Below are 25,474 nucleotides of genomic sequence, written 5' to 3' on the forward strand. Positions count from 1 at the left end.
CTTTTTAAGGAGTCAAACAATTTTAGATTTAACTAAATCAATAGAAAAATGCAAACATAATATTTATGATTCCAAATAATAAGTACCATTAGATTAATTATGAGATATATTTTGATAGTAAACCTATTTGAAGATACAAATGTTGATACTACTTTTTATAAATTTGGTCAAACTTTACTTTTAGAGACTGGAATTATATTCTTTTTAGGCTGAGAGAGTACATCGCAGAAATAAATCTTTATTTTGTTATAAGAAAAAATTGTCTAGCATATTGTCATTTGACCAAGGAGATAGTCAAATTGACCTTGCTCATAAAGCTAGTCTTATTAAGAGAAATACCAATGCTAGAAATTAGATGTAGTTTTTATACCTATTAATTTTCATAGACACTATATATAGAAACTATGGTCGCAATGAATAATTTCTACATAATAATTTTTTATCCAATCACATCCATTCTCTCTATTTTCAACCAATCACATCACTTTATATATTGGTTCTTGTATAGACATGGTTTTAACTTAGATCCATTTTATAGTATGATTTTTGCTCTCTCTCTCTCTCTTTAATAATTACCTTGCCATATCAGCAAAACACTTAGGGCACTCCCAATGGTAGAAACTACATATAGTTTCTATACTCATTAGTTTTTATGGACACTATATATAGAAACTATGGTCTCAATGAATAGTTTCTATAGAATATTTTTATAACCAATCACATTCATTCTCTCTCCATTCTTAGCCAATCATATCACTTCATGTCTTGATTTTGTGTAGACATAGTTTCTAACTTAGACCTAGTTTCTATAATTTTTACTCTCTCCCTTCAATAACTACATTGCCACATCAGCAAAATGCTTAGGTGGCACTGCAATTAATGTCTATAGAAACCACGATGGTTTCTGCATTGGGAGTGGCCTTAGGTGGCAGTATTGCATTGAGAGTACCTTAAGGTTTGATGTTCCATATTCTAAAGCTCACACGTGTTAGAAATATTAGGGAGTGGTTTTAACACCATAAAACTTTGATACTCTTTCTCTCTTCGTTAATATGTATGTGTCATGTCATCATATTTTCTAGTTTGGTAAATTATTAATACTCATCAAACTCAAAATTTGACAATAGCCTAAACCTAAACGAAGGGTGTATTGATTACTTATGAATTGGAGTAATGATTATAAGTTTCTTGCGCAACTGCCCATTGTTCAACTTTCCCATGCAAATGATGACATTAAGGGCCAATCTAGGTTCGATCTGCTCTATTTTTTCTAAATTTGCTCCTAGCTTCTCTAGCCAAACTAGGAGTGAAGCTACAACATACCACCAGGGTCTGCTAACCTCAACGAACCTGTTGATATGGTTGAAATTTGGCTAATACTGATGCTGATTTATTAAGAGAGAAAAATATTGTTCCTTTACTAAAAGGTAAGTGTTGAATGACATGGCGAATAGTACTAATAGTTTGTAATGACTATCCATTTTCATAAAGACCCTGATGGCCATCTGGTCTAGATTTGCCAAACGGACCAGCTCTTCAGACTTCACTCCAAGAGAAAACGTGGTTGAGAGCCAACTCAGGTGTTGTTTGGTTCACGCCGACACTTTTCGGTGAGTCACGGAGCGGAGGCAGCTGTGGTGGCCAGGCCTTTCTTTCTTGTTCTTTGCTACTTGTGGTTGTTGTGTAGCGCATGCTGATTGTGGCGAGGCCGTGGCGAGCGCGGCGCGTGTTTTCTCCGCCACCGCCACACCATGCTGCGGCTGCCATCATTGTGGCGTGGCGCAGTGTGGCCGTGAACCAAACAACCCCTAGAAACTTAAGTTTCCAATCTTCTCATAGAGTTCCACTCTTGACTTATGTTGTTTTGTTATGAAAGAAAAAGCACTATACCGAAACTGACAAGTTTAAGCAAACAAGGTTGAAATCATTAACAATTTCTTGTGGATATAGTTAAATTAAAAGAAAAACTTACCGAAAAATGAGACGTGCAGTTATGCGCACGCTCGAAAGCAGTTACGAATTACGATGCTCAGGCCGGCGAGACAAAGGAACACGCTGAACGCAGAGGAACAGGCAACGCAGTTTGGAGAAACAGAACAGCGCTGCTGCTGACCTGCCGGCTGCCCGTATCCTGCTCCTGCTCCTGCTACTCCTACTTGCGACCAAACCAACTTGGCCCATACCATACCCCATTACCCCGTAGCAGCAGATGGACACGAAGTTGACTTCAGTTGAGCCATGCTCTCTCTCGCTTGCACCGACCCCGCGGGCCGCAGCACGCACGCTTGCACGGCCTTGTGTGCATGCATGGAAGAAGAGAGCCACAGCGGCGGCAGTGCTCTGAAGAGGCAGCGATGCACCATGCATGGGGGTGCCTTTTCGTCGTACTCGCAGGCACGCACGCACGCACGCACGTAGTACGGGCGTGGCTGGGCGCCTGAGCCAGTTCACGGCTTTGCAGTCGGCTGCCCCCACTGGGAGGAACAGACAAGCAATGGCTTCTGCTGTTCTTCTGCCCTTTTTCGTGTGTTTGGTGGTTGTGCGCTGCTCCGGCCAGTGGTGCTGGCGGACGGGACGGACTGGTGGTGGTGGAGCCAGTGCCCAGTGCGCAGCGGGCACGGGCAGGCGGACGAGAGGGCCGAGGGGAGACAGGAGGCGACACGCGCGGGCGTTTGGAGAAGGGACAAGGGGAAACCAGCTCTCATCATAGCCGGCCATGCCCGTGCTAGCTAATGGCTTGTTGTAAACCTCAGACTTAGCAACGTGTCTTATCTTGCCACGAAACATAGTACACCTTGCGCGATCACTTCAATGGCTCGCAAGGTGTTGTTCATTGTCAATTGGCAAGAGAGCAGTCGGTGGCAATGGTTTGATTATTTGAGGAACCTATTCGGTGGCAAAAGAGCAGTGTCTTCTGTAGTATACTTAACAACCATGGATGGTTTGATTAACGAGGAACCTTATTCGGTGGCGAGCAAAGTGAGCAGCCGGCCGGCCACTTTGGCCACTGTCTTGTGCTGGACATGAGGAATTTCTGTGGCGGTGTGAGCAGAGAGCTGGCAGGCAGGTGCGCACGGTGGGAGCTGGAAACGGCCTGCCGGAGACCCGAAGTCACGGGCGCGCGCGCTCTACTGCTGGAGCACCACGGGAGGCATGATGGCCGGTGCTGTGCTGTGCGACCTGTGACTGTGAGGCTGAGGCGATGATGAGCGCATGGCCGGGGGACACTGAACTGAACACACGAGTACTAGCAGGCAACCAAGGCAGCAGCCTACTTGTAGGTTAGATAGCCTCATTAAAGGCGTGCGCGCCTCGCCTCGCCTCGCCTCGCATCGGCAAGCGGCAGCCTGCAGCCACCTAGGCCTTGTTTAGTTTCGAAAAGTGAAAAGATTTCGGTACTGTAGCACTTTCGTTTGTTTGTGACAAATATTATCCAATTATAGACTAACTAGAATCAAAAGATTTGTCTCGTGATTTACAGCTAAACTGTGTAATTAGTTTTTGTTTTCGTCTATATTTAATGTTTCATGTGTCACAAGATTCGATGTGACGGGGAATCTTGAAAATTTTTTGTTTTTCGGAGTGAAGTAAACAAGGCCCTACTCCTGCGCTGCTGCCCCCGCGCATGTGGCCGGCCGGGCTCTGCCCGCGCGCGTATTGTTGTGGCAGAGGGAAGGAACTACTCCTACAACAGTACAACTGGTAGGCTAGCAAAAGCAGCGGCAGCAGCAGGGGACGTGCAGGTGCAGTAGAGCCGAGACTCGAGAGACCGAGACACGAGAGCAATGCATCCATCCAACATCCAAATCCAAGGGGGGCAAGGCCGCAAGGGGCAGCAGCAAGGGACATCATCAGTCGCCAACTTGCCGTCGAGCGTCGACAGTCCACACCGACGTCCTGCTAGGCTGCTACTGCTATGTTGACTTCCTTTAGTGCATCCGTAGGTAATCAATCCACATTTTAAGGGTTCCTTTGGATGCTATAGTATTGTTTCTCTTGAAACAAATCAATATCAACATTAGTATCAGCCGTTTTTCTAGCCAACTAAGCAAGGCCATTGTCATTAGCACAACAATGCCAGAAAGAGAAAAACTTTCAAAGGCCATTGTCATTACCACAACAATACCAACATAGCTCGTCTGTAAACTACGAGATTAATTTATTAAGTCTAATTAATCCGTCATTAGTACATATGGGTTATTATAACAATTATAGTTAATCATGGACTAAGAGCAAGGTCAATAATAGAGCCAAGTGCTAAGCTATAAGCCAAGTGATTAAGGCCTTGTTTACTTCCAAATTTTTTTGCAAAATAGGAATAGTAGGACTTTCGTTTGTATTTGACAAATATTGTCCAATTATGAACTAACTAGGCTCAAAAGATTCGTCTCGTCAATTCTGATCAAACTGTGCAATTAGTTTTTATTTTCAACTATATTTAATACTCCATGCATACGTCTAAAGATTTGATGTGACGGGGAATCTGAAAAATTCTGCAAAATTTTTGGGAAACTAAACAAGGCCTAAAGCCAAGTTATACAATAAGTTGTCTCATACTTGTCTCTAAAACACTTTTTCTCTTTCCTATTTTTTTCACAACACTTGTTATTTGGGTCCACCACTACCTATGCATCCGTGCCCAGCTTGGTGTTTGCATGAGAGCCAAGCTATCGTCTCTCTCCTCTCTTCTCTTCTCCACATCAGCATTAGCTTGGCTATAAGACCATTATTGTACCTGCTCTACAACCAAACGGTGTAATTAGTTCTTTTTCTTCGTCTATATTTAATGATCTGTAAATGTGTGTAAAAATTCGATAAGATAGGTGAAAAGTTTTTAGATAAGGAACTAAACAGGGCCTTTTGTACTCAACTGTGCAAAGGCTTGCCTTAAATCCACCACACACAACAAATAATCTAACAAGTAATAACATCTAAAAATGTCCATGTAGCCCGAGACACGAAGGCTCGGTATAAAGCCCGTATTTTGGGCCAGGCACGAGCATAGCACGGCCCGATGGCAAGAGGGCTCGGGTTGGCCTGGCCCAAAAGAACAGACTGTGCCTTAGCCTTACCCTAGGCACGTGGGCTGGTAGCCTGGCATGGCCCGACCCGGTCCATAGAGCGCGGCCCGGCCAGCGAAGCTAAGAGCCCCATCCACCACCCCCAATTTCCCCAGTGCTCGACCAGCCCACGTCTGAACCCTAACTCCCTCTCTTTCCCTCCCCCCACATAGTGCCGCACTTGCTCCTCGTCCTCCTCTCTTCTGCATTGTCGCCGTTGACGCCCACTCCTCTTCCCCTGCTTCGAGCGAGGCGAGCGTGGACCTAGGACCAGGAGTACAGGACGCCTCCCAAGCAAGAATCAAAACAAAACTAAAATTGAATTGTTCTTTACAACAAATTGATTAATTTTAGATTGCATCACTCCATGTGCATGATATACATGATGCTTGTGTATGTTATACATGTATAACATCCTGTAATGTTCTTTAGGTATCTCACGTAACACCTGAAAGAGTTATGGCTATAGATATTTTTCTATTGTTTTCTTGTGTTGTAAATTACTACAAGGTTTGTTAGGATGGTAACAAATCAAGAGCCAACGTCTCAGGTTGTTATGTTCGAGATTATGGTCTTATTTAGTTTTAAATCTATAAACTTTTTATCCATCACATCGAGTTTCTGGACACATGTATAAAATATTAAAATATAGACGGTCATGGGCCGTGTCCGTGCGCGCAGGGGAGCAGCGCCAGGCACGGGCACGGCAGGTAGCACGGGAACGGGTTGCGTGGCGTGTGGTGCGGGGTGGGGTTGGTGCGCGAGGGCCCGAGACCGGGAGGAGAGGGACGTGTCCGTGGCGCTGTCGGGCTACCTCGCGTGTCGGCGGGTTCCGTCCCTGCGCTGCGCTGCGCCCCAACCGCCCGACCGTGTGTACTACGCCTTGCTCATCATGCTTGGAGTTGGAGCACCCGGGCACTGTCGATTTTCCTCATGAGAAAAACGCCGGAGACGCGCCACACCAAAGTCCAAACACCCCAACAACCTGCACCAACTCTTTTCTTCATCACCACCTAATCGCGACTCCATGTTGCTACCAGGAGTTAGCCATCGGACAGGGAAACCAAGTAACGTACAGTATTTGCTGTACTTGTACCCGGAAACGTCGTGCACAGGACTTATGCATGTTTCAGTCTCAAAAAAAGATCAGTTTTATAATAATTTGGTCTGATGTAATCCTCGTAACAGAATGACTGAAGCTGTCCTTTATTAAAAAAAATTAGGTATGCCGCACATGCGCCAAAACTGCAGAACCGAAGAATACAACTTGAGTGGTAAAAACAGTAACTAGCATTTGGGCTACCGCGTTATTAGCTTGCCTACTTAAAGCCAAACTCCCACGTTTGACTATCTCCAACCATCATCACCCAAAATACAAGACTTATTTGTCCTTTGGGTAGCGCTACAGGTAAAAGGTTAAATATCTATTTTTAGTCTTCTCCAACAATAAGATCTAAAAGACAACACTCTCTGCAAATGGGTCTCGAGGAGAGAGGATACCCAAATTTAGATTATGCCTCTTCTGATATCCAAAATGGATCTTCTGTATGGGTACTCTGTTAGAGGTTATAGGTATTATGTTGAAGACCCATTTTAGATTTAACTTCACAAATTAGTCTCCCGTTGGAGACAGCCTTACGTCCTCAGCTCTGGATGTAGTAGTAGTCCCAGGCGGCCTTTTCCATTTTACGTTCTCCCTAGCTGTTTTCTCCAACAATACCGTACGTAGTATTACACTAGCCGTCGTATTTGCTGGTCAATGTTCATGGATGCCATGCCAGCTTCTCGTAGCTGGAAAAGGTAGTTAAGGCCCTGTTTAGTTTCGTACCCAAAATTTTTTCATACATCTCATCGAATCTTTAGACATATGCATAGAACATTAAATATACATAAAAAAATAAACTAATTACACAGTTTGGTTTAAAATCGCGAGACGAATCATTTAAGCCTAATTACTCCATGATTAGCCTTAAATGCTACAGTAACCCATATGTGTTAATGACAGATTAATTATGCTTCATAGATTTGTCTTGCAATTTCCTGACGAGCTATGTAATTTGTTTTTTTATTAGTATCTAAAAACCTCTCCCGACATCTTTCCGACATATCCGATGTGACACCCAAAAAGTTTTCATCTCTAATCTAAATAGGACCTAAATACGATGTGATTAGCTCGCGGACGGCCAATTTGTCCCGCGGATGTGATTGCTCGGGTGCGAAGTTTTTGCATGGAGTTCCGTGGAAGCGCAATTGCTATTAGGGCCTTGTTTAGTTCCGAAAAATTTTGGAAAATCGACACTGTAGCAATTTCGTTTGTATTTGACAAATATTGTCCAATTATAGACTAACTAGGCTTAAAAGATTCGTCTCGTCAATTCGGACCAAACTGTGCAATTAGTTTTTATTTTCGTTTATGTTTAATACTTCATGCATGCGTCTAAAGATTTGATGTGACGGGGAATGTGAAAAATTTTGCAAAATTTTTTGGGAACTAAACAAGGCCTAGAAACAGGACGTGCACTTCCCAAAACTAGCATGATCGCCGACCTGGCTATTGGCTAGCACTAGCAGTAGCCGAGCGGTCCGGTCCGACCGTATTTAAGACCGAATTCGTTTATAGGAGTTTAGATTTGTACGTATTCGAGTTCGAATATTCAACATCCGATACCGTATCCGTATTCGAATACTTTAATCGTATATTTATGATGCCGACATCTAATTCTATCTTATCCGACATAGTTGATATTATCCGTATTTGAATTCGAATCCGACTAGAAATATGTAAACAAATATAATATCGATGAAATCCGTTTTTATATTACTACAGCTACAGCTGAGAGCTGACTCGGCGTCGTCCACCTGTGACCTGGTGAGGACGCTGCCCAAGCCGACCCCACAGAGCAGACTCCCACCCACACATCGAGACTACAGACCCCCACCAGCGGCAGCAGCGACCCACAAAACACCGCGCGACAAGACGACAAGCGGACAAGGCCCCCGCCGGAAAAAGAAAAAAAAAGGCGAGAGAAATTCGTTAAAAATCCTCCCGGTCGGCCACTTTTATTACCACCACCACCACCACCACCACTTCAGCAAGTCGTCGCTCCCCCCTCCTCCCCCCACCTCCTCCCCTCTCTCTAGACTCTCTATCCCCAACCAGGCCCCAGCTCCCCCTGTCTCTTCTCTTGCCCACCCGCCCCAGCCCCCAATGTCGCCGCCCCTCGAGCCCCACGACTACATCGGCCTCTCCGCCGCCGCCGCGCCGCCGACGCCGACCTCCTCCTCGTCCTCCTCGTCCTCGCCGGCGCCCCGCCTCACCCTCCGCCTCGGCCTGCCGGGCTCCGAGTCCCCCGACCGCGGCGACCGGGACTGCTGCGAGGACGACGTCGCCGCCGCGCTCTCCCTCGGCCCGCTGCCGGCTGCCCCCAAGGCGGCCGCCGCATCCGCTGGCGTCTCCGCCAAGCGCGCCTTCCCGGACCCCGCCCAGCGCCCCGGCGGCGCTGCCAAGGCTAGCGACGACAAGCAGCACCAGCAGGCTTCCCCCGCCGCGCCGCCGGCCGCCAAGTAAGGCCCCGCTTCGATTCGTCGCAGGCGTTACTGTCTTGAACGCCGCCGGGGCTGACCGATGCGGTGCTGTCTGTCGATCCGTGCAGAGCGCAGGTGGTGGGATGGCCGCCCGTGCGGAACTACCGGAAGAACACCCTCGCCGCCAGCGCCTCCAAGAGCAAGGCGCCCGCGGAGGAGGCCGCGTCTGGAGGCGGCGGGCCTATGTACGTCAAGGTCAGCATGGATGGCGCGCCCTACCTCAGGAAGGTGGACATCAAGATGTACTCCAGCTACGAGGACCTCTCCATGGCGCTTGAGAAGATGTTCAGCTGCTTCATCACTGGTGAGTTGAGTGGTGTTCGGTTCTATGCTTCTGTTTCATGCGTTCCCCTTCCTCTTGTAATTTCACAAAGCACTGCGCCCTTCACTGCCAGTTTTGGAAGCTTATTGATTGGATCCGTTGCTATAAGTCCTTTGTTGATGTACTCCTAGATTTACTCCAAAGGAGTAGGAGGAGCTTGAGTAGTTATTGTCGAATAAAAGTTGCTTTCTTGAAGCAAAGGTTCATAAGGCTTCCATTAAGATAGCACTCATACAGGGATGTGTTATGCATATTTGATCCTAAACAAGCACCAAGCACAATTACAGTCATTTTGTGTGCACAGGGAGAAATTTATGCTTATCATGCCACGATCTAAGTGCCATCGGCCTTGGCTCCACTGCTCAATTTTCATCAGAGTTCCATGTAGCTTTGCTAATGGACGAATAATTGGGACACGTGCGTACATTTTCATGGCCTAACAAGTAACGATTAATGTGTGAACCGAAAGTAAATACCATACAAATCACTGAACAGTTTTTGCATAGAATGTCTTTTTTTTTTTCACAAGGATATTTACTTAGCCTGTGATTTTAAAGGTCAAAGTGGTCTGCATAAATCATCGAGCAAAGACAGGCTGACTAATGGCTCAAAGGTGGATGCCCTCAAAGACCAGGAGTATGTCCTTACATATGAGGATAAGGATGCAGACTGGATGCTTGTTGGTGATCTTCCCTGGGAGTAAGTACCTTAGAGCATCTCCAAGAGACTTTGTATATTCTTCCTAAATGCTAGGAATAGCAATTTTGGTGAAAAACTATCCTCCAACAGCTTCTCTAAATGGTCATCCAAATATAGCCATTGTCTATTCCGGGTTTTTCGCTAGCCAAATATAGAAGACGAGAATGACTCTCTAGAGTACGCATGAGATTTAGCAAAACTGTTGGAAAGTAAAAAATATAGAAAGCGATTTTTATGCAAATGGCTCTCCAAATGATGATTTAGAGAGTGAGATTTCGAAAGGCTATTGGAGATGCTCTTACATTGTCATATATTACTTTCAGTGGTGCTAGCAAAGACTATAGTTGGGTAAGTTTGGTTCATCTGTTGCTCATTTTATTGGCAATTATTAAGAAGGAACATACTATATGACTATGGAAATAATACCATTCACATTATTTCTCCCCTTGTGAATGCATTACATCATACCATCAGTAGCTCACTGTCTCAGTAGTGTTAATTTTTCCTCAACCAGCTGCGGTGACATGCAAATAACAGAAGGATGAAAAGAAAAATGTAAAATGTACTTGTCGTGTAGGTATTGAACAAATTTGTTCTATAATTTGGTAAACTGATAACCCTGTATAAGTTTCATATCTGTAGTATAAGCTTCATATCTGTACAAGATATCACTCAAGATGCAAGTTCTGACCTTATTTGTTCCTTTCCAGTTATTTTACCTCTATCTGTCGGAAGCTCAAAATCATGAGGGGCTCTGATGCTGTTGGAATAGGTATGTATAATGTGTAACAACAATAGATCTAGAAATGCTGCATGTATTATGTGCATATGTTACAGCCTTGCCGGATGAACTTGTTAAACCCCAAACACTAACATTTGCAATTAACTTCTAGTAATGCAGTGGCTATATTTCTCATTTTTGCATGAGGTAGTCTTGCCAGCCTTTGAAAATAAGTTATGCCAAAGTATTCCAGTATTAGCTGCAACTGTATCCTGGCCGCCAATGGATTGTAGCTTATATGCATAGATCATTTCTCATGGCTGATAACAGAGCACACACCTAAGGGAATAATGAGATGATTAAATATTAATTGGAACAAATGTTTTGGTGCCTGAATCTGAAACTTCAGTTTGGGAGGTGCCTTTTCCTATTGTCTGCAACTAAGACCACTAACTATCGCAGGTCCTTCATTCTGAAATTTGGTGCACTGTTTTATTTAGCTACAATGTTTCTTGTATGATTCTGAACTATGTCCATTTGCCTGCAGCTCCAAGAACCATAGAGCAGACAGGTCAGAACAAATAAGCTTGTCTGCATCCACGGAAGACATATGAGCTAGCTGGGAGACTGTGTGTCTATGTTGAAGGCTGAAATAGTTGCTGGGAATTATCAAAACTCGTCAAAAATGTTTAGTGTAGTTTTCACGTGTTCTTGAGACATGTGCATTTGTATGTCTGTGATGTGATCTGTCAGATCGTGCAATCGTAGGTTGCTGTTCTTGTGCCGTTTAAAGGCCAAATCAGGGAGCTCTCTGCTTCCTGCGTGATTGCTTTCCAGCATTCCCTATTAACCTACTCTGAAATCTCATCCATCATGCCATAAGAACTGATGGTTCGTGATGTCAAGAAATCTGTCCTAATTGTTCAATTGTAACCCTGTAATTGTGTTCTTTGACAGCAGAAATTGGTGCTGCAATCAGCTTCCTACCACATTAGCACTAGTACTAAACAGCGCATTTTACAGAGAACAGGAGTATGCCTTTGGGGTTTGTCATGGCTCACCAGTCACTGTTTCTCCCCGGTCGTGGCCGCATCAGCGCCCTCGCCGTCGGCCTTCTTCTGGCGTGCGGGCGACGACGCCACCGTCTCCGTACCAGAGTCCGTGTCGCCCGCCTTCCTCTTACGCCCTGGCCCCGCCGCCGTCGTCTCCCATTGGGTCCAGGCGCCACCACCGCAGACGCAGCGGGGGCCTCGGCGTCCGCTTTCGCCACCGCCATAGAACTCTCGTTCCCGGCCTCGGCATTCGGGAAGTGGTACACCTTGCACAAGGCAAGAAGGTCCGAGGAGCCCTCTTCTTGGCCTCCTTCATTGGTGTCGAGGCGGAGCTCCCTCATGCGCCATGCCGATTTCACAAGGTCGCCCCCCGCCTTCTCGTGGAAGGCGAAGTACCGACGCTGCCCGATCCGCTGGCCGTTGGAGAGCACGTCGTTCGGGCTCCCGACGCCGGGCCAGCCTCCCTTCCTTCCGGTGTCCACGTCGCGCTTCATTTGGGTCTTGGTGGAGCCCTTGGGGCGCAGGTTCGTGAAGAAGTACTACGCCTCCTCCCCACTCTTCGCAGTAGCCGGCAAGAGATTTCCGGTGAGCTGGTTGGGGTCAGCGCCGTAGAGGTCGGTCTCGTGGATGAAGTCCACCTTGGTGCCGGAGACGACCCGGGGGCGCAGGTAGGAGTTCATGAGCTCCACGTAAGAGGGGTGGCTGTCGAAGGTTGGAGGCGGCGGCTTGGGCGAGGAGGAGCCGGCGGCGAAGATCGGAGGCGGTGGCTTGGGCGGGCTGCCAGCCATGGCGAAGATGGAAGATGGAATGGTTTCGGGAGCCGTTGAGAGTTTCGATCACGAGTAGAGGAGGCGCGGTTTTTAGGCGCGGCGGCGGTTTATATAGCCTGCGGAACGGCCCACACGTCGGTTTGTGTAGTTCTAGTTCTTTGTAAAATAATTTCTCGTTCATTTATTTCTTATTAATAAGAACAAAGATTTTCCCTCCATCTAAATTGTATCCAAAAATCTTGGAGGATTAAAACATCTCAAGTTTGACCAAATTTATATGATAGGATAATAAAATTTATGATATGAACTAAGTATCATTAGATTATTCATTAATTATATTTTTATAATATATCTATGAGCTTGATGCCGCAACTTTATAATTTTTTCTATAATTTTGGTCAAATTTGACATATTTTGAATTTTCAAGATTCTTAGAATTACTGATAATTTAGGATAAAGGGAGTATCTGATAATCTGAACTTTAGTTTCTGTTCACGTTTAATGGAAAGAAATTGAGGGAAAAAAAACAGATGGAGATTTGTGAACATTAATTTATGCTGTATTTTTTGATTAACTAAGCCAAAGTAATTTCTGAATGTTGGGTGAGTTTTATCGTCGTGCTGCATCTTTTCCTTGGGAAGCAGGTACGAGAACGGGCAAAGCCGTGGCACAAAATATTGTTGGCTGATTTATTGTGAGAGAAAAACACTGTTGAATGACTGACAGATTAGGCTGATAAACCTAAACGAACAAGGTAACGGCGCTGACTGCTTATGCTACATCCCTTAAGCCAAAGTACATTGTCCTCGCAAACAAAAAAAAGTTTCAAGGAATGGATCATAAATCTCTGTATTGATTGCGTATGGTACATTGATGCTTCAGGCGTTCTCTTCTCAAGAGTTGCAAAGAACAATACAGCAGAAATGCAAATCTTCCCAAATACGGAACTGTTTTGAAGCAAGCATCTCGAAATTTTCAAGTTTATCAGTGTGGTTTCATGAGTTTCTGAGACGTGCATTCCTACTCTGTCCGGATCGTTCAGATCGTAGAATCGTGCGTTGAATTCGCTCTGAACATTTGGTGCACTATATTTGTCTGCTGCATCATCTTTGCCCTGTGAAGTTCCGGTCAGGTAGCTGTATCACACTCTGCTTCCTGCATTCCCTTTCAAAGAGCTGTAGGTTAAAAAAAAACCCTTCCTAAACTAAACCATCATCCTACAGTTACAAACTTACAACTAGTAGTGCCCTCACGAAACTACGCTAATTATTAACCCTGGACCTCGTAAAGCGTTCGAGAAATGGGTTCTGTATTCAGATTACTCAACAGTACCCATCCATGGCTCTGATTTCAGGATTTGTCGGGAGAGGAGCCCTGGATCTCACAGGAACTGCTGCAACCGAACATTCTTCTGTGAAGAACCTCGCAGGGTGAATTTATTAATTCCCAACCACTAATATTTGCAGTTAACTTTAGTGGCTATATTTCTCATTTTTGCATGAGGTTGTCTTGCCAGCCCTTTGTAAATATTTTAGGCCAAAGTATTCAAGTATTAGCTGCAACTGTATCCTGGCCGCCAACGGATTGTAGCTTGTATGCAGATCACTTCTCTTGACTGATAGCAGAGCACAAACTCAAGGGAATAATAAGATGATTAAATATTAATTGGAAGAAACAGATGCTGTTTTGGTGCCTGAATATGAAACTTCAGTTCGGAAGGTGCCTTTTCTTCTTGTCTGCAATTAAGACCACTGACTATCTTATCGCATTCGGTCCTTCATTCTGAAATTTGGTGCATTGTTTCATTTTAGCTAAAATATTTCTTGCATGATTATGAACTATATATGTCCATTTTCCTGCAGCTCCAAGAACCATAGAGCAGACAGGTCAGAACAAATAAGCATAGTGTTTGTCTGCTGGGAGACTATGTTGAAGGCTGAAATAATTGCTGGGAATTATCAAAACTCGTCAAATGTTTAGTGTAGTTTTCTTGAGACATGTGCATTTGTATGCCTGTGATGTGATCATCAGATGCAATCGTAGGTTGCTGTTCTTGTGCCCTTTAAAGACCAAATCAGGGAGCTCTCTGCTTCCTATGTTTGATTGGATCATTGCTTTCCAGCATTCCCTGTTATTCTACTTTGAAATCATCCATCATGCCACAAGAACTGATGGTTCGTGATGTCAAGAAATCTGTCCTAATTGTTCAATTGTAACCTCGTAATTGTGTTCTTTTACAGGAGAAATTGGTGCAGCACTCAGCTTCCTACCGCATTAACACTAGCACTAACAGCGTCTGGGGTTTGTTATGGCTCACCAGTCACTGTTTCTTTGGGTTCTGAGATGGGGGGGGGGGGGGGGGGTCCCCGGATCTCCAATTCTGCTTCGTCCAGAGCATCAAGAGGGGCACTGCTGTCACCGAAGATGCGAAGAAATGGTAGAATCAGCTGTCCCTGGGAACGTTCGACTCCTTCTGTTCTGCTTTCTCCGCAGCATCAAGAGGGTCGTTGCTGTCGACGAAGATTTCCCCGGTCGTCGCCGCATCAGCGCTCTCGCCGTCGGCCTTCTTCTAGCGTCCGTGCGATGACGCCACCGTCTCTGCACCAGAGTCCTTGTCGCCCGCCTACCTCTTACGCCCAGGCCCCGCCGCCGTGTCCGCACCAATCTCCTCGTCCGCCCCCTCGCGTCGAGGCGTCACCGCTGCAGACGCAGCGGGGCCCTCGGCGTCCTCTTCCGCTACCGCCATAGAACTCTCGTCGTCCACGTCGGCATTCGGCTTGCTTTACACCTTGCACATGACAAGAAGGTCCGAGGAGCCCGCTTCTTGGCCGCCTTCATCGGAGTCGAGGCTGAGCTCCCACCATGCGCCATGTCGAACGCACATGATTGCCGTCCACTTCTCCAAGGCAAAAGGCCGATGCTGCCCTATCCGCTGCCGGCGGCCGCCGCGGTCGGAGAACACGGCGGTCACGGCCTCGTGGTTGGATCTTCCTTCCCTCCCGGTGTCCACTGTGCGCTTCTTGCGCTTGTCCACTTTGCGCTTGTGCTTCTTGGAGGGGGCCTTGGGGCGCAGCGTGGTGAAGAAGTACCACGTCCTCTCCGCATCGTCCGCAGGCCCCCTCCAAGAATTCGGTGGCGTAGGTACGAGTCGATGAGCTCCTCGTAAGTGGGGCGGCCGGTGAAGGTCGCAGGAGGCGGCTTGGGCCAGGAGGAACCGACGGCGAAGGTAGGAGGCGGTAGATTGGGCGGGCTGCCAGCCGTGGCGAAGATGGAATGGTTTCGGCCTTTTGGGAACCGTTGTGAGTTGCGATCACGAGGAGGCGAGGCGAGGCGAGGCGCGGCGGCGGTTTATACAGCCAGCCGGACGGTCCACTCGTTGGTTTCTGTAGTTCCACTTGTTTGTAAATTAATTTCTCTTTCATTGTTTATTATTATTATTAGGACCTATATGGATGCATGAAAAATTTTCCAGTTCATGTGTTTTTCTATGAAATTGGATTGTTTCATGTGAAATTAGCACATGATTCATGTGAAATGCCAGCGTTCCAAGCAAGTCTTTTTTTTTCAGAATTACACAATGCAGATACTCATAACGCACGTACACTTACCCCTATGTACACACGTACATAAATACTATCCATATGAATACCTCTCAAGGACTGAGCCGACAGATCACCAGATTCACGAAGTCACCACGGGCGTCTTGAACTTTAGTTTCTGTTTGCGTTTAATAGAAAGAAATTGGGGGAAAATATATGAAGATTTGTGAACATTAATTTCTGCTGCATTTGCGAATTGAACTAAGGATGCATAATCCTCCATATAAAGTTTAGCTCGAGTCAGATCGGTTGTTTGGAATCAGGACTAAATATGAGTCAATTATGAAACTACGCGTGATGAAGCCTAATTAACTCATGATCAGCATATGTTAGTTGTGTTTTATTGTTGTGCGGCATCTCATGATAGGAACGAGAAAAGCTTTATGGTACGTTGTTCTCGCAAACCAAAAAATGTTTTAAGGGATGGATCATAAATCTCTAGTATTGACTGCTTATGGTACATTGATGCTTCAGGCGTTCTCTTCTCAAGAGTTGCAATGAACAACACGGTACTTCACAAATACGGAACTGTTTTGAAGGCTGAAGCAAGCATCTCGGAATTTTCAAGTTTCAGCGTCGTTTCATGGGTTTCTGAGACGTGCATTTCTACATGTCCGCAATGGGATCGTTCAGATCGTGTAGAATCGTTGCTCTGAACATTTGGTGCACTATATTCTGACGAAGGTCCGGTCAGGTAGCAAGCAGTATCACACTCTGCTTCCTGCATTCCTTTTCAAAGATGAAGAGAGAACCACTCCTAAACTAAACCACGAAACTACCCTAATTATTAACCCCCAAACCTCGTAATGCCTTCTTCCGACAAATACACAAGAAATGAGTTCTTTACCCCTGCCATCAGATTACTCCAAATCCATGGCTCTGTTTCCAGGATTTGTCGGGGGAGAAGCCCTGGAACTCACAGGAACTGAAGGAACCGAACATTCTTCTGTGAAGAACCACGCGTCTGGCCTCGCGGCGGAGTACCGGACGCCGACTCGTCCTTGGCGATCGCGGTCTCCGATTTGGACTCGGCCTTTTTCAGAGTGACCACCAGATGGGTGCCGCACTGAGGGCACTGCATTTCCGTCGCAGAAACTGGAGCAGCGCCAGGGGAGCTGCTGCCGTCGGCCTTTTTCTTGCGCGCCCGCGCCGCGTCGGAGCTCTCGTCGTCCAAGGCCTTCCTCTTGCGTGGAGGCGCCGCCGCGGACGTCTCGACGGAGTCCTCGTTGATCTCCTCCTTCTCCTTGCGTCCGGGCGCCGCCGCGGCCCCGCCGGAGATCTCGTCGTTCGCTTTGCTATGGCGACTCGGCGCCGCCACCGTCCCTTCGCTGGATTCCACGTCGTCGGCTCTCCTCTTCTTGGGTCCAGACGCCGCGTCTAGCGACGCGTTGGAGCTGTCGTCGTCGTAGTAGTAGTCGTTGTCATCCAACGTGGCGTCGCTAGATTCGTCGTCGTCGTCGTCGGCCTCCGCCTTGTGCCCGGGCGCCGCCGCCGCCGCCGCCGAAGCCGAAGCCGTGGCCCCGCTGCCGCTTGGCTCTGGGTTGCGCGGGCTGCGGTACACCTTGCACAGGACGCGATTTCCGAGGGCGCTATCCTCCGCCTCCGGTTTCTCGCCGTCTTTGAGGAGGCGGAGCTCTATCATGAGCCACCCCGTGCGGACCCGCACGCCGGTGTCCTTCTTGACGAAGGAGAAGCTCTGGCGGTGCCCAATCTGGTGCTGGTTGCCGTTGGTGACCATGTACACGGGCTTCGATTTCGCCTCGTTGTGCCAGCACCCGCTGCCGGTGGCCACGGTGCGCGTCTTCCGCTTCCCGTGGAGGCTCTTGTGGCGCAGCGGCGTGTAGAAGTACCACGCCCGCTCACCGTCGCAGGCCACCGCCGGCGGAAACTGCCGTGTGAGGTCGGCGGGGTCGGCGGCGTACACGTCGGCGTCGTGGATGAACGCGCCGGTCTTGGCGCCCGTCTCGACCCAGGTGCGGAGGTAGGAGTCGACGAGCTCCAGATCGCTGGGGTGGGACTGGAACGCCGCCGACGGAGAGCGTAGCATCATGGCGAGGGTGCGGCGCGGTGGCGGTGGCGGTGGCGGCGGGGTTGGAGGGCGAGGGGAGGGGGAGGGGGAGGGGGAAGGGGACGAGACGACTCGGAATTTGAGATGGAATGGAACCGGGCTGAGGCATCGGGCACGGGGAACCGCCGCTTTATATGGCCGCCATCGATTCACGCGGTTGCCTTTTGCCGATCCCCTGTTCGAGTCGGACTCCGACTTCGAGTTCGACTCGAAGTCGAACAAGAGAAGGCGTACGAGACACGGAAAGGCAGAGTCGGTTCCGGCCGGAATCGGACTCGGAGTTGGGGCGACCGACCCGGGCTCGAACGGAGGCCCACTGGACTCAGTGTTTCCTCAGACACTTGATTGAAGCCCACTGTACTGTATGTTGCTCAGACACCTCTGATTGAAGCCCATTGGATTGTTCTATTCCTTTTCCTTTTTTTTTTCTTTTCATTCATTCAGGTCCAAGCCCATTACACAATAGAACAAATTATATGGCAGGAGTGGATTCTAGAATATCCTCAAATTACAAGAGCAAAGTATAATCCATGATTGTGTGATTTCATAATCATTGTACTTTGCAAGGCAAATTTGTATTGCATTGCTGCCTTTTGCCTAGTATAACTACTAATGCCACGACCTCAGGAGTTGAGGACCGGAGAATGGCCGCAGCCAAAGTCAGTGTAATGGTGTTTCAGCAGCCGCAGGTACTCATCGAGCCCGTAGGTTTTCTGGATCTCCTCGTCTGTCCGGTCCACGATGCTGTACTCCTCCATGAACCGATCCTTATTCCTCATCCACCAGGAGAAAAACGAGTCGTCCGTCCAGAGCGCGCCGGGGTCGTCGGTCGCAGGAGAGTCCTCATCAGCGAGCCCGCGGCTCTGGGTGCTGTCTTTCTCGTCGGCATTGGGTGTGGGCGTGCCTGGGCCGCGGCGTCGCTGGCGCGCCGAATTAGCCGGGTTCTTGTCGTCCGCGGCAGCGGCGGCCTTCCTCTTGCGCCCGGCCGACGCCGCTGACGCCGACGCCGACGCCGACGCCGAGGCGCGCGCGCGCGGGCTGAAGTAGATCTTGCAGAGGACCACGTCGTCGGCGTCGGCGCCGTCGAGGCTGAGCTCCACCATCAGCCACCCCGACCGGACGCGCCGCCCGTCCACCTTCGTCACGAACGAGAACCCCTGGCGGTGCCCTACTAGGACCCGTCCGTGTCCGTCGCCCTCCAGCACGGGCTTGGCGCCGGCCTCCGAGTGCCAGCACCCTTCCCCTGTGTCCACCGTGCGCGCCTTGCGCTGCCCGTCTCGGGTCTTGGCCCTCACGGCGGAGAAGAAGTACCACGCGCTGTCGCCGTTGCTCGCGACCGCCGGAGCGTGGCCGCCCGTGAGCTCGCGGGGGCCGGCGGCGTAGACGTCCGCGTCATGGATGAACGACGCGCTGCACGGCCTGCTGTCTCTGTCGCCGTGGCCAGAGACGACGCGGGGGCGGAGGAAGGATGTGACGAGCTCTTCCTCGGACGGGTGGGCCGCCAAGTCGGCCCGCGGCCGTGAGGGTGGTTGTGGGCCTGGCGCTGTCTTGGAACGGGTCGCGACCATGGCCCAACGGAGAATGCGAGCATATACTACAGTGTGAGCCGAGGAACACGGTAAAGCATATAGATATAGGGGGGGTAATCGAATCGGACGAAAATTGGGAGTCTACAGTAAAATGGGGTCGATCTGAGGATAGCTTCGCCGCCGTGTCGGCGTCTTATATGGAGCGGCATATATATGATGGCGGGTGTGCGAAGGCCGAAACCGACTCGAGTTCCCGGTCGTTCATGACACGGGAAGGGAGCACAATTCCAAACTCGGTTTGCGCGGCCCGTTGTGGATCGTCCGACCCGTATGGTTGGTTGAGGGGGCAGTGGGACGAAACCAATACAGAGGGGAAGCTGGGTTTTGCCGCAACCTCTATGTTTTAGTGAATCAATCAAGGATTAAATAGGAGGAGGTTTAAGTTCAAAGTGTGGCGCCAACATCTAGATGCATATACCATGTATACGGTTTTCTACTGGAACAACGACTATCCATATGTATATATGCCACATTTTATACTCTCTTATAAACTTTAGTCCCTATAATATTAAATGCTTGGACATATATATTAAGTACTAAATATAGACTATTTATACGAAACTAAAAACATAGTTAGAGAATAATTTATGAGACGATTTTTAAGTCTAATTAGTTTATTATTGGATATTAATTGATATAGTTACAAATGTATATGTAAAATTTTAGTCCCTCCAACCAAACACCACCTTAGGAGCACTGGAAACATTATTAAATGCTTGAATTGAAAGTTACCAAAGTGTGTAGAACGGATCAGTTTCGTTGGTATTTTGACGAGTAGCATGTCACAAGAGGTACGATTTCATGGAGTAAGATCGTAGCTTCATCTTGGACAGCTGGAGTTGTTTCCAACTTTTAGCCATTGTAGTCTTGTTTAATTCATGCATAAATCTTCATTTCAAAATAACTATTATAACATCGTCAATTGATTTTGATTCGATTTCACAGAACAAGCAAGTAGAAGAACTGCAGAAGTGCGCACGAACAGATTATTCTATAAGGTTTATGAATAATGACATTTGCGAAATACAAGTAAGTTAAGCTACATTCAAATTTTTTGACGTGAGTATGGTTTTACCATAGGGTTGGGGAGGGGCGGTGCGACATGTGTCATGTGTGTATGGTGTTACCGGCAGCTCGGCGCGTGCGTGCGGTATTGCAAGGAGTGCCACAATGAAAAGCAACGAAGAGGGTAACATGCCTAGAGAAGACAACTTTGTTACTTCAAATGGGCTTTCTTTTATCCAATTCAATTGCAATGATTTGGCCCAATCTTTTGCTGCCCTAATTTAGTGAATTCTCATTGTCTTGTGTGTACGTCCAAAACTTATTGACGTCGTATTGAGATCTGCATCACACACCAGCAACAGCTAGCAAAGTTCAAGGTTGCAAACAACTCATCACACGCAACAAGCAACTCTAAGATCAGCTAAACCGATTTAGAGATAGAGTAGGCCAATTTAGAGTTCGTCCTTCACAACCAAAACCCGGGAACACCTCCCGAGAAGAGCCACCAAGGAGGAACACACCTAGGGTTGTTCTAGGATATCAGCTAGGCCACCTCAGACACCAATGAATCTCGCGAAGAGATGCAACGAATAGCCGTAATGTCACAACAAGAGCAAAAGTTGGGTAATAGATGTAAAAAAGACGATTGAGTATTGGATACTTCATCGGTCGTGATCCTATGACATATATACTAGAAAACAAGTCCAAACCATGTTCGTGTTTTCTGTACTAAAATAGGTCCAAAAACCGATTAACAAGCAAATCGGTTCGGACTACAACAAGGACTAGCCTAGCTAGGTCCAAAATCAGCTAGGATGGTTCGTCAAGGCCTAGTCGGCCTAGGTAGTAGCTAGCATAGGGGAGCGAGTCTGGCAAAGGCATCACATGGTAGTCGCCTAGGCCAGGTCCTAAATTGGCCATGTCAATTTTGTCATGGACGATGCGGGAGGCCTAGCAGGGCATGTAGGCGGCGTAGGAAGCCGACCTAGCTGGTTAGGGAGACTGACCAGGGTAGTTTGACAGAGTTGGACACCTATTTTTCCTTCTCTTGCCCCTAGAAGCTCAATGTGATGATCCAAAGACATGTTTTAGGCCCTGTTTGGTTGAGGTGTGGCTTTTAGAAAAGCAACACTAAGCTATGACTTTTGAAAAAGCAGCTGTGAGATGTGGGCTGTGTGAGAGCCAAAAGCCCATTTGGCTGAGCAATTGTGGCTTTTAAGAAAATTGTTAAGTAGATCCACATGTCATCCATAGCCCTCCCCACTCAACTCCCTCCATCTCTCACTGACGAGTGGACCCCGCTCGTTAACCCCTTGTTCATCCTTCTACTGGAGTTGTGAAGGAGACACAGTCTGGCCTCCACAACTCTCCTTCCACCCGCGTGGCAGGGGCGTGGCGGCCGGAGCCTTGTCGGCCAGGGCGTGATGGTGGTCAGGCTTGTTGGCCTGAGGAGTCGTGCCTAGGTCTTCCTCCCGCAACTCTTCCTCCTTCCATTGATTAGGGCCATGACATCCAGGCCTCGTCTTTCTTCCTCCCATGGGGTAAGGTGTGACAGTCGGGGTCTCGCTAGCTAGGGTTCGTCGTACGTGGCGGCGACGAAGCTTAGGCTCGCAGCCTTTCATTTCCATGGCGAAGGATCGAAAAGAACGCGAATAGAACCGAAGAAAAACAAACCGATATGATTGTAACCAGTGGGACATGGATAATTTTTTTACCCTAAAAGCAGGTGAAAACAACGGGAGAGTTACTTTCATTTTTGTACTAAGGCAAAAGTTGGTTTTGACCTAAAGTGGCGGTAGCTTTTGAGCCCTTTGGTTGAGCTTTTGGCTTTTGGGGGCAAAAGCCACAGCTACAAGCCCAGCTAAATAGGGCCTTATAATTCCTTTCTACTTTCTTATCATTGTTGGAATGTCCTTCGATCATTCTTGGTCGTCAACAACTTCTATGACTGAATTTCTAAAGGTAGCTTAGAGAGGCTCCATTTCTAAGGTTGCGTGAGAGGGGTTCCATGGCCTCGATGACAATAGGAAGGAGGGGGAGGGGCTCATGCCCCTCCCTTTCCTAGCACTAGGTCAGGCCTTGCTCAGGTTCTCTCAAGGTTTAGACTTCTCCGACACTTCTTTAGTTTTTTACATTTGAAAAAAAAGAAGGTCTAAAAGACTGCTTGTCTCTTATATACTAAGCGCCACATAAACATTTTCACCTTGTTTTGGGACCTCAATGCTCCAAATATATCGCACCTGAACAAGGAGTCCCCATTTGGGACACACTGAGAACTTGCAACATTTTTTCCAAACTCATTTTCTCTTCTTTGTCCCGCCAATTTATATGCTAAGAACAACCCCGTTTTATCAACTACTCTCCATATGAGAATCACCTCAGCATTAAACTCTTACTCTCTCTGTCACTGAATGCTTCAATTCCTAGAATCCGTGTCAGTCAAACTTTTTATGACATAAAAATAGTATCTTATAAAAATATATTTTATGATAAATCTAATTGTACTAATTTGGTATCATAAATTTTAGTATTTTTTTAGAATTTTGATTAAAGTTTAAAAATTTAACTTTAAATAACTATAGAAATTGAAACTTTTAGATACAAAGGTATCCCACACATAATCCTGAACCAGGGTCCATTAAGTCTGCCACCCTTGTCAACATCGTTGCCCCTCGTTACGGGTTGTTTGTAGTACCAATCCATGGCCATGGGGCCTGTCCAGATATTCACCGGTTCACCATTGCCTATTCGCCGTATGATCCCTCTTTTAGCAATTCCACCCCTTTCAATATGCTCCTCCGTGTTGTCACACACGAAAAAAAAAGAGCTCCTCCAAGTATATGAGATCCTGTCATGTGGCACACACTGTACGATGGTACCATTGGGATAACATTAAGCACTTGACCACACAAGAGTATCTGAAAAAACTAGGAGCCTCCATGCTTGTGTTGCAGCCTTGCACGCGTAGCTAGATTAAGGCCTTGTTTAGTTCCTTTTGCAAAATTTTTCAGATTCTCCATCACATTAAATCTTCCGGCACATGCATGGAACATTAAATATAGATAAAAAGAATAATTAACTGCATAATTTAACTAACAAATCATTTAAACCTAATTAATCTATGATTAGATAATATTTATCAAATACAAACAAAAATACTATAGTATTTATTTTATAAAAAAATTTGAAACTAAACAAGACCTAAACACAAGTAGAGGTCCCAAAAGCCCAAACCTCCCTTGTTCTTCGGATCGGGGTCAGCATTTTACACGCCAGGTCGCTACCCAATGGATTCTTGTCATTTAGGCTCCACCAGTACTTGCCGATCGTCGGATCGTGGAGTTCATCTCATAACACATAACAGCCCTTTGATCCGGCAAAATGGTTTGATTTGAGACAACGATTACAGGTAATATCTGACAAGATAGAAATATCCGGTCACGCGGCTGCGTTAGATATCTAGCAGCACGCAAAAAGGCTATGGACGTCTCTTTCCGCGCGGCGACACAGCCCATTTGTTTGTAAGCTTATCTCCAAATCGCACAGCCTCATCCGCTCGTGTCGTCCGAGCAGACCACTCATCATCCCGTCATCCGTCATGGCGGCCTCCTCCTTCCTCAGGCCACTCCTCCCTCCCCAACCCCTCCTCTCCGCCCGCAGACCCCACCTCCCCGCTGCTCCCACCACGAGCACCACCACCGTACGCTGCACTGCCGCGCCCAAACCGGCCACCTCGACGCCGAAACCCAGCCAGGAAGAGGCCAACAGCCGAGCACTACAGCAAGTAGAACCCACTCCGGACGAGGCGAACGGCAACCCGAACAGCATCCCCGACTCGGAGACCCCGGTGTCGGCGACGGTGACCACCTCCTTCGCGGTGGCTCGTCGGCTGCCGTCCGCCATCTCCCCGGACCGGCGGCCGCGGACGGCGCTGACGCAGGAGGAGCCGCCCAACTACGAGATCGGGTGGAAGCGCACCAAGGCGCTTCCGCTGGAGAAGCCCCGCGGGTGGGCCGTCGCCGACTTCCTGGAGAAGCTGGAGGGCCTGCTGGCGCGCGGCCGGTACGGGTCCGCGCAGCTGCTGGGCACCGTGGCCGGCGTGGTGACGGAGCGCGCCCGCGAGGAGACCGAGGTCCTGGTGGCCGAAGGCGGCGTGGAAGAGCGCGTCGTCACGGAGCTCTTCCGCGTGCTCCGCCTCGTGGAGATGGACGTGGAGATGGTCAAGGCCGCCGTCAAGGAGGAGACCGTCAAGGAGCGCGTCGAGACCGCGCGCGCACGCTGCCGCCAGGCCATCCTCGTCGCCCTCTCGCTCTGACGCTGATCTGATCGGCAGTATACACGCCTTTCTGTAATAACTACATAAACAAACGAGATTAGCGTGATAGTATTGGCTTATTCGATTACAGAAATACTGATGTTATAAACAAACGAGATTCCGCGTGCTGGGTTATGTGATCGGTCCAAACATCAGTATTTCGTTAGCACTGTTCCTTTGGGGTGAAAAGCCATGGCAGAAAAATACTGTTTGCTGATTTGTTTCTTAGAAGAAAAACACCGGATACCTTCAAACGAATAGTGAAATTGATGCCGCAGTGGATGCAGTATTACATGTGTGCAGGGTATGCTATCGTATTATGGACGATATGTACAAATCTGCACTGTTGATCTAGGAGAGTTTCCTCTCCTTTGTTTCATCTTGACCTTCGTGTTCAGTTTGTCCATTACAATTGTGTGGGTTCAGCACCAGCTTCTCCACCTTCTGTTGGAGCTATCAGTTGGTCAGGGAACGGGGTACTGTCTACTGTACCATGGCCGCGCATTCCTCCTCGTTGCCTTGCTCGATTAAAACCGGCATCATTCTGTGGAGCAGCACCTGATGCTAACTGCAAACAAGAACCTGAGGCAGTTGCCTCGACTCGGTCGATTTCTGCAGCAATTCGAAAGGATAAAAATGGCCTCAAATCCCTTTCGGCCCCTCTCACGTAATCAAATCTCCTCCGACAA

General features: G+C 47.9%; 3 protein-coding genes across 3 annotated transcripts; 2 read left to right on the forward strand and 1 right to left on the reverse strand.

Moving 5' to 3' along the window:
* LOC8068010 (auxin-responsive protein IAA5) lies at positions 8,238-11,376 on the forward strand. Its single transcript, XM_002456082.2, has 5 exons — positions 8,238-8,624; positions 8,714-8,949; positions 9,525-9,666; positions 10,377-10,438; positions 10,935-11,376. The coding sequence occupies exons 1-5, from the start codon at positions 8,269-8,271 to the stop codon at positions 10,970-10,972; spliced, it is 834 nt and encodes a 277-aa protein (XP_002456127.2). The 5' UTR covers positions 8,238-8,268; the 3' UTR covers positions 10,973-11,376.
* On the reverse strand, positions 16,240-17,971 carry LOC8061852 (NAC domain-containing protein 71). Its single transcript, XM_002458265.2, has one exon. The coding sequence runs from the start codon at positions 17,856-17,858 to the stop codon at positions 16,725-16,727; it is 1,134 nt and encodes a 377-aa protein (XP_002458310.2). The 5' UTR covers positions 17,859-17,971; the 3' UTR covers positions 16,240-16,724.
* Positions 23,973-25,164, forward strand: LOC8068012. The gene has a single exon (XM_002456083.2). The coding sequence runs from the start codon at positions 24,069-24,071 to the stop codon at positions 24,783-24,785; it is 717 nt and encodes a 238-aa protein (XP_002456128.1). The 5' UTR covers positions 23,973-24,068; the 3' UTR covers positions 24,786-25,164.

Source organism: Sorghum bicolor, chromosome 3 (genome assembly GCF_000003195.3).
Source record: "Sorghum bicolor cultivar BTx623 chromosome 3, Sorghum_bicolor_NCBIv3, whole genome shotgun sequence".
Classification (NCBI taxonomy): Eukaryota; Viridiplantae; Streptophyta; class Magnoliopsida; order Poales; family Poaceae; genus Sorghum; species Sorghum bicolor.